The 13,155-nt window shown below is 36.1% G+C and overlaps 2 protein-coding genes across 4 annotated transcripts in view; one reads left to right on the plus strand and one right to left on the minus strand.

Annotated features, from left to right (window-relative positions):
• Positions 1-4,253, minus strand: part of LOC108369357 (sepiapterin reductase-like) — an 11,177-nt gene extending 6,924 nt beyond the window's left edge. Inside the window, exon 1 of the mRNA XM_017624450.1 lies at positions 3,181-4,253. Coding sequence (XP_017479939.1) covers positions 3,239-4,057 — 819 coding nt within the window. The 5' untranslated portion in view covers positions 4,058-4,253 and the 3' untranslated portion in view covers positions 3,181-3,238. The remainder of the gene's footprint in view (positions 1-3,180) is intronic.
• Positions 4,254-11,420: 7,167 nt separating this feature from the next.
• On the plus strand, positions 11,421-13,131 carry Sptr (Sepiapterin reductase). 3 transcript variants are annotated; one of them, XM_017624452.1, is made up of 3 exons: positions 11,421-11,634; positions 11,733-11,820; positions 12,096-13,131. In XM_017624452.1, exons 2-3 carry the CDS (start codon positions 11,785-11,787, stop codon positions 12,849-12,851), a joined length of 792 nt encoding a protein of 263 aa, XP_017479941.1. In that variant the 5' UTR covers positions 11,421-11,634; positions 11,733-11,784; the 3' UTR covers positions 12,852-13,131. The 3 variants fall into 3 exon arrangements, with proteins under 3 accessions (XP_017479941.1, XP_017479942.1, XP_017479943.1); XM_017624453.1 differs by having other exon boundaries at positions 11,422-11,629; XM_017624454.1 differs by lacking the exon at positions 11,421-11,634 and having other exon boundaries at positions 11,735-11,787; positions 12,063-13,131.
• Positions 13,132-13,155: the final 24 nt, after the last annotated feature.

Raw genomic sequence — 13,155 nt, forward strand, 5'->3', positions numbered from 1 at the left:
ACACGCTCTCCACACCCGACAGTATTAACATACTTACCCCCAATCAAAGAGACTAGTTGATGTGGTTTTTATCCCCAAAGTTGGTAAGATGACTGCATATACTAGCCCTAAGAGCTTTAGGTCGATGTACTTCATGCTGAAATGTTAGGAGAGATTGATTGAGTAGCGAATTAATAGATCTAGATCTGGAGTCTATATCGAAGATAACGGGGTCATGTCACTCGAGTTTGCCAGATAAAACATCTGACCGATCCAGCTTCGGCCATTGAGCTACCATCAGAAACTGGGTGAATATTTCGCTCAGCAACAATTTAATTGGGATGCTTCGAAGCTCAAAACACAAGTTGCCTCAAATTTCGAAAGTTTTAGCTAGGCATTTATATTTCATTGAGCAGATGGCCCTCAGACATTTTTTCCACAAAAATTTTTGCTTACTGACATTTCAAAGTAAGTTGAGTTATTAAAAGCTTTTTTTCGTATAGCGTCCGACCCAATCTAAAGTACATAGTATGTAAACATTAAATATTCGGACTCAAATAAAAATAATGTCGATTTGATTAAACAAAAAAAAAAACGTAAGCTAAATCCCTTCAAGTGTCATCAGTTTTATTAAACTCTGCTATGTTTTTTTTTCCTGAATAGATAACCAATTGAAAGAATCGTTGATAAGCGATGATGTTACTAAGCGAATCTTGGGACACACGCGACGGCTATATGCCTCTGTATATAAATGCCCATTTATGTACAATTATATGTGTGAATTATTTGTAATTATGAATGAGTAAATAAAGTAATCCGAGGTAAATGACTCATTAAAATAAATGCATATGTTTTGATTCAGTACGCTTACTGTACCATTTGAGCGATCGGCTCGACTATTAAATATTCAACGGGCCATTGGTTTGTGTAAGATTTATTCGGTTAGAGCTTGTTTTGAAAAACAAACATCAAGTGGCGAATGTGGGCATTTCCCCAGCAAAAATTTTTTTCAGTGTTGTTAAAGGTAATTGGTGCTAAAATGCCTTGTTTGAGAAAGATGTATGTATATTAGGGTGGTCCAAAGAAAGTAAAGTCAGAATTTTAATGCTCTCACCCCATAAGATTATTCTACATCGAAAAAATCTATCCTTGTTTTTTTTGAAATAAAAAAATTTTAGAGGTCGCTAAAAAAATCCTTAAAAAATCTATATATTCCAATCGGCAAACTCCGTTCCTCTTCAGAGACTTAAAGGAATAACACCCAATTACTTGTTTAGCCATTTTTTAATGAATATAATTTTTTTTTTTATAAAAAATTGGGTATTATTCTTTGAAGTCTCCTGAAGAGAAACAGAGTGCCAATTGACAAATATTGATTTTCAAGTATGCTATACCATTTCTACGACAAACAGTTTTGCCCGTATATACGGGTAAAATACATATGTATACATACGAAATTTTTAGCCACCTATAATTATTTTTTGATTAAAAAAAAACGGGTATGTGTTTTCGATATGAACAGTCCTTTGGGGGAGAGTTGAAATTCCGACTTTAATTTTCTCACATGCATTTTTAGGCCACCCTAATTACATACATATATAAGCATTGGCTTTTCAGCACTAGTAAAGCGGCAAAATATTATTTTCGATGATTTGGGGCGATGTGGATGAATTGGAGCTGCTCGATGTTCTTTGGCCTCTGTCTAACCAGTTGTTTAAGGTTCAGTCAATGTTTGTTATTTCCGTTAATTTTACGGCAGACGCGGTGTGCTTTTAAAATCGATGCTTCAATTATTTGTGTCCTAATTCCAGACGGCCGGTTTCATAAGTAATCAGCCGATAACCGTACATTAAGGTAGCGACAGACCGGCTTCATCTATCCGTATGACGTTGATGATGCCCTCAGTGTCAACGGCCATTGCTGAAATTCAGCCGGATTTATACAGCAGAGTTATTGAAAATAAGAGAATTGAAATCTGAGCTTCCATGAAAAGACGATGTGGCGAACACGAATTCTCGGTCCGCAACCACTTAAATCAATCGCACCTTTGAACATCGAAGCCGCAGTCAGATACTGGGTGAATATTTCGCTCAGCAAACTCGGAGCTTCGGGGACTCGTGGCGAAGGCCTCATGTCAGAGTGTTAGGTATTTCTACGAGGACTTAGGGAACTCATGCAACATTGGACATCATGCTTTGTCTGCGAACGGACTGCAGCATTATGTTCTGCACGCATTGCTGCGGTCTTGTTATCGCATCATTTCATCGTTATGTCAACTACCACCCAAAGTTCGAAAATATTTATAAGTTTGTTATCTCTTAAGATTTGAAAATTTTCAATTAGGCCAATCCCCGTTTTCACTGGTTTTGCGGTAGAATCGGAGCACCATAAAGTATATATATACATACATATCGATAGTCCTGTGCAATAACGACACAATTCAAAATTTAAAAAATAAAAGCTGTTACTCTTGAGTGGCTCATTTCTCTAATTCTTGCCGAATCCATATCTAATCTTTTGTACTTACTTTAGCAATCCTTACTGCTTGCTTTAGGAAGGGAAGGAAATGGATAGCCAAGGAATCAGTCAAAGAATTTGTGAAAAGATAGGTATGTACTTGCTTATATGAATTTCGCAAACGGAAAAACTCTTTGAGAGAAGTGAACGGAGGAGGGATTTCGGAACACATTTTGCACAGGTTGATGTTTTTTTTAATAAAAGAGTATTTTCCAAAAGTCATAACAAAGATATTACCATACTTGGCCTGTGTTTCTAAGAATGAAAATCCGTTATCGGGTTTATAGACGCTAGACATGCAAGATCAATTCAACTTTAGTCATAGGCGCCAGTTTTATCATAGCCATGAGGTCATATTTATCGTACAATTTTTTTCTTACCGAAGTCCAGTTAGTATGTTCTACTATGTCGTTTGAAATTTTTATATTTTTGCTTGTGCAAATCTTATCAAACCTATGTACTTATAAATGCATAGTCATTTTTCTGTATTTTCCCTAAAAACTATCCATTTTATTTTCCTCCACAATAAACTTAATAAAACAACACAAATTTCTTTTTCTTCTTCGTTCTCGCCATCTTCGATGTCTGCCGAAAGAATTTCTTGTAATATTTTATTTTTAATTTTTTCATAATTCTCTCTCAAAATATCACCATTAATAAGCAGCAACACCAATGAAATATTACCACACGGCAGTATTATAGCATGATTAGCGCATGTGTGATAATATTTCATTAGTGCTCCTCATAAATTGAAGGTGTCATAGTAGTCGACGTCATGTCCCGAAATAAAGGACATTTCTTGCAGAATATTAATCAATTTAAGCGAAGATTCCCTAGCATTGACACGTGGCAACTGCAGCCATTTTTCGTTCACACCCAAATCCGACAAATCGACCTCATTGTTGTTCGCGTCCAATTGTGGCTTGTGTGTTTCCAAAATGCCCGGCGAGTAGCTGATTACATTAACGTCATTGCGTATTTCCTCATTGGCCATCGAACGGAAGTACATATCGCGTGCTTTCATGCAAGAGCACAACAATGAATTATAAACGAATGGACGGATCATCAAGCTGGATGTGATGTTGGCGACAAGTTTTGTGATTTTGGTTAGTTGCGGTGCGCTTAGGAAGGCTCGATTGAGTGCAATGGGCGCGTAGAGGTTCTCCTGCACAAAGGACAACCAATCCTCAGTCAACTGTGGTTCCATCAAATTATTAGTTGCCATCTTGCCCTCGTTGTGTAGTATGAAAGCGAGTTCGAATTCGCATTTGGTAGCGGTGTATTTCTCAAAAATGGCGGCGAGTAGCTGACGGAAGTAAGTGCCGTTGGCCTCTTGCCACACTTTGATCGGCCAGCAAACGACATTAATACCACGTTCAAGGTATTCAATTTCTTTCTTTACTTCCTGCAAATTTTCCTCGGAGGGGTCGATGAGTATGGCAAGGGAATCGGCGCTGTAGTGGCGGCACATTTCGATGGCCAATGACCTGCCCAAGGCATTGGATACTCCACTAAGTATGAAGAATGTGCGCTTGCTTAGATCCTGACTTTTTGAGCACATGTTTGGGGCGTTTGTTTGCCACTGTTGGTTTTGTTTTTTTTGTTTTTTGGTTTTTATTTTCACGTTATTTAATGAGTCCTTTTTAAAGGAAGTTTTTTTTTTTAAATTTCTGTTGTCAAAAATAAACGTTTTTTAAGTCAAAAAGCTAGGCTGTTCGACCACTCTAGACTGCACAGCTGAACTGAGATTGAGCGATGCTCGGTTCAAGCTTTTTAAAGTAGATAGTGAAGGCGACTGTCGTCGTAGGCGAATCAGCAATGGACATTGGGATTGTGTTACTGAGCAAATACTTGTTAGGGCAGCGATAAGCAGCGTGCTGCTGATAAGCGTATTTTTTTTTTTTTTTTGATGCTTATTTAGAAAGCATTTTGCAAACATTTGAATACATTTGTCCGCACTTACAAATTGTGAGGTTATCTATGTACATATCGATGGCTGAGTGGAAGATCGACCTATCTCGGCTGCCAGTTCGAAAACGCTCTATCTCAAAAAACTTTTCAAGAACGCCCTATTTCAGAATTTTATTGAAAAACACCCTATCTCAAAATTCGGTTCAAAAATGCCCTATCTCACTTCAAAATGTATTGAAAATATGCTGTTGTAGGGCGTTTTTGAATCGGCAGCTGAGATAGGGCGTTTTTCAAACGAATTCTGAAATAGAGCGTTCTTGAAAAGTTTTTTGAGATAGAATGTTTTCGAACTGGCTGCCGAGATAGGTCGATCTTCCACTCAGCCATCGATATGTGAGCGGCCATGATTACCCGCAGAGAAATCTACATGGAGAACGGAAAATGTTTAAGCTTCCAGTTTATAAAACAATTTTTTACCGCACTTTGCAGTGTATATGTTACCGGACATATCCGATTGTATAGGCTAAACTAGTTCTACCTGCATGCGATAGCATAAATCGGAATAGCCTGGGCCAAACTGGTCTGGTTAAGCCTAAGGCTAACTAGTAGATTCTAGTATGAATGTTTACACTTCAGTGCAACTCCGTCTCTGCAGTCCACAGTATTGTTGCGTTCTAGAGTTCTGAGTGCCTCGAAATTCCTCCAGGTCAGTTGGACAAACATTTTTAAAAGGTTCTTTGATTGCATAGAACCTGCTCAGATCTCGTGTCTATTGAAGACACAATAGATACATGTATGTACTAACTATATGTACATGTGTATGTATGTATAGTATACACAGAAATCGTTCTAATGTGATAAGCCTAAATAATTATGTAAAAAATAGCTTTTATCAGACGAAGCGTACTGTACCATTTTTACCAGACATTCAATAATCTCGCAAGCATATTATTTTCGTTTTGTGTTTATTGACGAATAAATATCACTGGTTTACAGCAAAAATGTTCTATGGATGCCACTGTCCAATTCCTATGTAGATTTGTTCGGTGATTCCGAAAATCGAGGTAATTTTTTTTCGATGGATACGTTTTTGAGATATTTTCAATTTACCGTTATGCAGCTTAAAGCAAAAGTTGGTTCCTTTTAATCACGTATATCTTACGAACCAATTTAACAATCTTAATATAAAATACACAGGTACGTGGCATATGAGTAACTTTCTTCCCTGCTCATTTTTCATACAAAAAACCTTTGCGCATTTTTATTTGACCACTCATTATTTCTTATTTTTCCATCGATTTTCTTCATCAGTAACTCGTTTTTTTTTTTTTGTTGTAACAGAACAGGCTGCAACATTTTGGCACAGAACCTGTTATTGTTTTATTTTTTGTTCTGTTAAAGTTTGATTTTTTTTCATTAGAAAATAAAAACCACCGGAATGATTAATTAATTTGTCAGAAAGTTTAAGTCCTATCGGAAAGTGATGTATATACGGTTTATGCCGTATTGCCGTATTTTATATTAAGATTGTGAAATTGGTTCGTAAGATATATGTGATTAAAAGGAACAAATTTTTTGCTTTAAGCTGAATAACGGTAAATTGAAAATATCTCGAAAACGTATCCATAGAAAAAAAATTAACTCGATTTTCGGAATCACCGAGCAATTCTACATAAAAATTGGATAGTGGCGTCTGCAGAACGAAAAAAAACTAAAATTCGTGATACAGTGTATTTAAAGGCTTAGGCGCTGATGAAGATTACTTAGCGGCACTTTTAGTAGCGGGGTTTTATGAATGCATTAACAAAAAAAAAATTATGTTTATTGGTTAGAAATGTTTTTACATTGTTGCTATGCCATCTCTTCGTTCCAATTAGTATAGTTAATCTTGCGTATTGAAAGTCCACGGAAAGTGCACATGTGCTGTTGATCCTGTCTGTAAATCGTGATTTTTCTGATTACATCATAAAGGCGGATTCATCGTTTTAGTTCAGAACTTTTCTTCCATCTGGTTGTTGTTATGTTTCTCTCTCTGGGAGAAAAAGTTCAAAACTATAACGATGAATCCGCCTTAACGCTTGTGTTACCCGTGAATAAAAATAAACTTGGAAATAATTTTTTTTTTGGCTATGAGTATTATACATGTGGGCTGTTCAGGACATTGTGGAAATGGACTTGGATTTTCCTTTGGAATTGCATTTGCAAATTTTATTTTAAGCTCTGTACTATAATGATGAATCCACATTAAATGTCACGCAAATGTTGATTTAACCGCCGCCTTATCACTTGCTTGAATCAATTTAAATTAATTGGCGCTTTATTTTCTAATGTCGTAAATCCTTGACACGTTTTCATTTTGGCATGCACATACATACATATTTCGCAAGTGATAACTAATGCCTTGTGCCACTTCAAGAAAAACAGCATATTTATTGTTTATTAACAGTATTACGTTGTTCGATGTATTAAATACATATTAAATTAGAAAGTCACTCGATTCTAAAAAATAAATAACCGCCTTTTTTTAAATTGTTGATGACATTAGGTTGAATCGTGCCAAGGGTAAATTTCTATTTATTGCTTTTATTCTGGCTCAGCCTTGGTTGTAAACATTTATGCTTCTATCAGCATCAGTGTCACTAGCATCAAGAATAATACAGTGCGATAGTACTTGAAACACATGGAAAAAAATATCGATGTGCACGTTAAAGGAGTTTAGCTGTAGTTGCCTACCGAATATTACAAACAGGATTTTCCTCGTGATCACGGGGTCGATAGAGCAAGCATACCGATCAACGTGTACGAGAACGCATCCGTTTAGGAAATTTTTGTGACACTTTTGCGCACAAAACTATTGAGAACGGGTTCCGAAAAATTATCGTAAAAGTATTACCTGTCGCTCAGTTTGTGGCAGCGGAACTCTCTTTTTCATCATACATTTTCAAAAGGTTTTGTGTAGTGTTTTCGACGGTGAAATCGTTTCTCAGACGGAAGATATTTCGATTCGTTTCGCTATCGACAATTTAATGAAAAGGGCAATGTTTTCGATCTGTTCGATTATCGAGAAAGTAGCGAATACGACAGTTGTTTCTACCCTAAATTTTGCAGTACATACTATGCAGATTTGAACCAGACAGGGAAAGCTAAATAAAACCGATTAGAAAAGGATAGTTTAGGAATTTAAAGAATCTGAACCTGCAAAATACTTAAATGGGATGTTATCAAAATAATCTTATAGTTTCGGAAGTTTTGATTGATCCTAGAAAATTATATTGACCTCAAACGAGAATAAATAATTTTCTTACGTGTTATTCTTTTGGGAAAAATAAACGCTCGATGTGGAACCTCATAAAATTGTCGAAGACAGAGAAGATTCATGAATGATCATTTCTATACCAAATACTAAATTTTTAGTCGGGTTTAGGTTGCATTGCAGGATTTTTTTTTTTTTACTTGAACATATCGTTAGTATAGTATGGAAAGGGCGTAACGCCGCTGAAATGCAAAAGAGGCATAACTAAAATGGTTAAACAGAGTTTACCCATCGAGAAATATTAATTTTCAAGAATTCTATACTATTTCTACGAAAAAAATGTTTTTTTTTCCCATATAAAATACATGAAAACTTTGAGCGCTGTGAGCTAGCTTTAAATCTTTTATTGGCCTTTGTGCAGTTTAGTATTCAGGCTATTCTCACGTTTACAGGAGAACGAGAATCCAAACACTTTTATTTTTCTCCATATAATTAAAGGCCACCCTGATGTACATATGTATGTATATAAGCACAAGACACAAGGGATGGTATTAAATTTGAGAATCATTTTACAAAGACGAACTCCTGGCGGTTCAATCCTTGCGATACATAAATTTCTAAGTCCATTCCATACACTATTGTCCATTTTTCTTGAAAGTTGGCTTCATATAACAGTTCTATTGGCAAAATTGAACTGCACTACATGGCTGTACATGTATGTACAGTATCGGTCATATCTATAGCACGCCATTTCAAAGTGATATTGTGTACCACTTATGTTTATTTATTGATTTTTAAGAATTTTCAATTAAAATATAGTTCATTCTCAGACAAACCCGATATAAACCCAAGCCTAATAGTTTGTAGAAAGCTACAAAAAAGTGCAACAAATTTACACATAAATTTCAAACTTTTTTCTCGGAAGTGTTAGAATTTTTTTGAGTACACAGTTTGTTAGCCCCTTCAATTTTAGTCTGATAATGTGCAAATTTAAAGTGGCTACGAGTTACCGCTTATTTTTTAGAATTTTTTTTGTCGCATTGGCTTCCATATAATGAATAAACTCAATTTATTTGTATATGGAAGAAATCCGCAACACCTTTGGCGAAACAAATTCTGTGTACTCAAAAAAATTCTGACACTTCCGAGAAAAAAGTTTGAAATTTATGTGAAAATTTGCTGCACATTTTTGTAGTTTTCTACAAGTTGTTACACTTGGGTTTATATGGGGTTTGTCTGAGAATGAACTGTATTTTAATTGAAAATTCTTAAAAATAAATAAATAAACATAAGTGACACACAATATCACTTTAAATTGGCGTGCTATAGATATGACCGACACTGTATATATGTACAGCCAATCATTAAAGTTTAGGTACAGAGAGTTTTTTGCAATATGGGCAACTGTTTTTTTTTTTTTTTAATATTTTATCTTTCGCTAATTTTTTATAAAACTATGGTTCAGTCTACAACAAAAACCCCAAAATGATTTTTGAAAAATTTTCTCCATATAAAATAATGTTCGATAATTTTTTTATGTGGAAAAATTTGCCAAAAATCAATGGGTAAGCTACCTCAACTTGCACTTGCTTGTACTAAAATCGAATGGGCCAAAGAACTGCCTACTCAATTTGTTTCTAAAGAGTGTAATTAAAAAGTGCAATATTTTAATGAAAATTTAGCAGAATTTTTTTCAATTTTGCACAAGATTTGAAAGTCTGATTTTTAGGGGTTTTGTTGTAGATTACATCATATTTTTATAAAAAAAATAGCGAAAAATAAAATATTAAAAAACACAGTAGCCAGTATTACAAAAAACTCGCTGTACCTAAACTGTATTGATTGACTGACTGTATGTATGTATTTCAAATAAATCTCAGTTAAACATCATGGGTAAAGTGCTATCCAATTATTGTTTCCCTAATGCTGTAAACAATTAAAAATCACAAGAAATGCCTTTTTATTAAAATTTTGTGACCAAAGCACATGCATTGAAATCTATTTGCATATCGTTACCTTCTTAATTCACAAAGGCCCCACCTACACTTTTTTCAAAACTGTGCTTTTCACAGATTTTGGTAGAATGTATTAAAATACACCTTCAATTACATGCCACTTTTTAAAAAACCCTACCCGTTTTTGATTCCCATTTTATAATTCGAATATTCACAACGGTGTCGTAAGTGTCGTATTGTTGTATGTCGTAAATTTTAAACGCCTAAAAATATATTAAGGGGGTTCGCAAAGTACCATCAAAGTCATATTAGAAATTTTCGCAGTGTTAAAAACTAGTTCGTTGTGGTTTCAAATTTTATAAACAATTATTTAAGTGTTTTGCTTCTTCAGTAAAATAAAAAAAAAAAAATTGTTAGGACCTTTGTGGATTAGGAAGGAAACGATATGTATGCACTTATTTTTATTTTTGTACGAATTAAAAAAATTTGGTTTTTCTAAACGGAAATTTGAAAATTTCAATTCTCCAAAAATACGAATATGCCCTAATAGATGAAATTTTTTATTGAAAAACATGAAGGCATTCGTTTTTAGAGCACTGCATATCGATGGATGAGTGGAAGATCGACCTCTCTCGGCAGCAAGTTCGAAAACGTCATATCTCAAAAAAAATAAACCGAATTCTAATGCAGGGCGTTCTTCAAACAAATTCTGAGATTGGGTGTTTTTCAATAAAATTCTGAAATAGGGCTTTCTTCAATCAAATTTTGAAGTAGAGCTTTCTTTAAAAGTTTTCTGAGATAGGGTCTTTCCGAACTGGCTGCCGAGATGGCTCGATCTTTCACTCAGCCATCGATATGCAGTCGTTATTTCCGTTAATTGGAGTGGAATATTTCATTTAAAATAATAAAATTGCTGGCTTACGAATCGAACTAAAGTCTGAAGCATGTTTTCAGGAGCCGAAAAAGCTTCGTTTCAATCCGCGAACTTTTGGCGCTAATATTAATTATAAGCACGCATGTTTATTACAAAATACTACATAGTATGTGTGTACATACAAACGTATTTATGTACATGTGTGTGCTTTTAAACATTTGAAAGCGATAACCTTTTAGTAACGCGATACCCCAATACCCCAATCACTTTATATTAGTCTCACTCGTTTGCTGCTTGCTCACTGAATAAATGATACTACTCTCAATCCAACTGTCCGTTTACGAAGAAAAGAGACAAATTGCAATAATCCCCCCTCGCGCTGTGTAATGGATACTGTGATTCAGCATCTAAAGTTTGGCAGCTGCGCTTTTGAGTGAAATTCGTGAATGCGATTGTTGGTGGTGAAGTACCAAAGCGAAGGTCAGTCGCGCTATTCATTGCAGCAACAAACACGGTGGTGGAGAACGCAAACACTTTTCAAAGAGTGACCAGTTAGCCTTCCAGTTCACTGAGTAATTTGTGCAACAAGTAGCGCTTTTAGACGTTTATCACATGTCACAATNAGGGGTGGACTGGAAAAACTTTTTTTGTCGATCCACCCTAGTGTACATACAAACGTATTTATGCACATGTGTGTGCTTTTAAACATTTGAAGGCGATAACCTTTTAGTAACGCGATACCCCAATCACTTTATATTTTCTCACTGGTTTGCTGCTTACTCACTGAATAAATGATACTACTCTCAATCCAACTGTCCGTTTACGAAGAAAAGAGACAAATTGCAATCCCCCCTCGCGCTGTGTAATGGATACTGTGATTCAGCATCTAAACTTTGGCAGCTGCGCTTTAGAGTGAAATTCGTGAATGCGATTGTTGGTGGGTGAAGTACCAAAGCGAAGGTCAGTCGCGCTATTCATTGTAGCAACAAACACGGTGGTGGAGAACGCCAACACTTTTCAAAGTGACCAGTTAGCCTTCCAGTTCACTGAGTAATTTGTGCAACAAGTAGCGCTTTTAAACGTTTATCACATGTCACAATAAGTGCAATCAAAATTTGTATCACAAAGAATAAAAAAAGTAAAAAAAAACAAGAAAACTGCAGTGCATTACTTGAATATTGTGACAAATCCAAGATGGTACTAGACTTGGAAAAGCGTACTTATCTGCTGGTGACGGGAGCTNAAAAAAAAAAGAAAACTGCAGTGCATTACTCGAATATTGTGACAAAGCGAAAATGGTAGTAGACTTGGAGAAGCGTACTTATCTGCTGGTGACGGGAGCATCTCGCGGCATTGGCCAACGTATGGCCGTGGACGTGTCTGCGAAATTGAAAGCTGGTTCTTTAATTGTGCTCTTGGCGCGTAGCGAACAGGGTTTGGCACAAACCAAGGCCAGTATTACGGCGTTGGGCAACGATTTGAATGTAATCACTTTCACGATTGATCTAAGCAGCGCCACGGCAACACAGTTCCAGGAATTACTTGCCAAATCACTGGACGGCACAAAAGNATGGTACTAGACTTGGAAAAGCGTACTTATCTGCTGGTGACGGGAGCATCTCGCGGCATTGGCCAACGTATGGCCGTGGACGTGTCTGCGAAATTGAAAGCTGGTTCTTTAATTGTGCTCTTGGCGCGTAGCGAACAGGGTTTGGCACAAACCAAGGCCAGCATTACGGCGTTGGGCAACGATTTGAATGTAATCACTTTCTCGATTGACCTAAGCAGCGCCACGGCAACACAGTTCCAGGAATTACTTGCCAAATCACTGGACGGCACAAAAGCCAGCAATTTCGAGCGCGCTTTCATCATACACAATGCCGGTTCTGTGGGTGATGTATCGAAAAGCGCCATAGACGTGTCGGATACCACGGTCTGGCAGCAGTACTATCACATGAATGTATTCTCCGTGATCTCACTGAATTGTGAATTTTTCCGTGCATTCAATTGTTTGCCCAAAATTGTGGTAAATATCAGCTCAAAATGTGGCATTGAACCATATGCTTCAATGAGTTTCTATTGCTCCGGCAAAGCAGCAAGAAATATGTATTTCCGTGTACTAGCCACGGAGCAAGCTGATGAAGATGTGGTGGTTTTGAACTATGCGCCAGGTGCTATCGATACAGATATGACAGTATTAGTACAGCGTGAAAGCATTAATAAAGAATTGGCCGGCTTCTTTAAGATGCAAAGAGATACAAAAACAATGTTGACTACAGAACAAACAACGAAGAAATTCTTACTGGTGCTAGAGGCGCAAAAATTCAAATCGGGTGACCACGTTGACTATTGGGATGAGTGAGGAGGGTTCGCAGTTTGAGCGAAGAAGCGTAATTTATATGTTAATATAATACCAAGTGGCACCACCACTCTCCAAGTCTCAAACTTCAATCTGGAAATTTTACAAATATGATTAGTAAATCCTTTAAAACTGTTATTATCAATTTACTTATGTACGTAATGAATATTATTATGGGGAATAGGCAATATATTTAGCTGATCCACAAAGTTTTGTATTGTCCTATTTTGGAAAGTTTTTTTACACGGTTAAATATATGTATGTATGTTTAGAGGATTCTAAACCACAACAGAGTTTTTTAATAGTG

The sequence above is a fragment of the Rhagoletis zephyria genome, unplaced genomic scaffold (genome assembly GCF_001687245.7).
Source record: "Rhagoletis zephyria isolate East Lansing unplaced genomic scaffold, Rhagoletis_zephyria_1.1 Rzeph_scaffold_03626, whole genome shotgun sequence".
Classification (NCBI taxonomy): Eukaryota; Metazoa; Arthropoda; class Insecta; order Diptera; family Tephritidae; genus Rhagoletis; species Rhagoletis zephyria.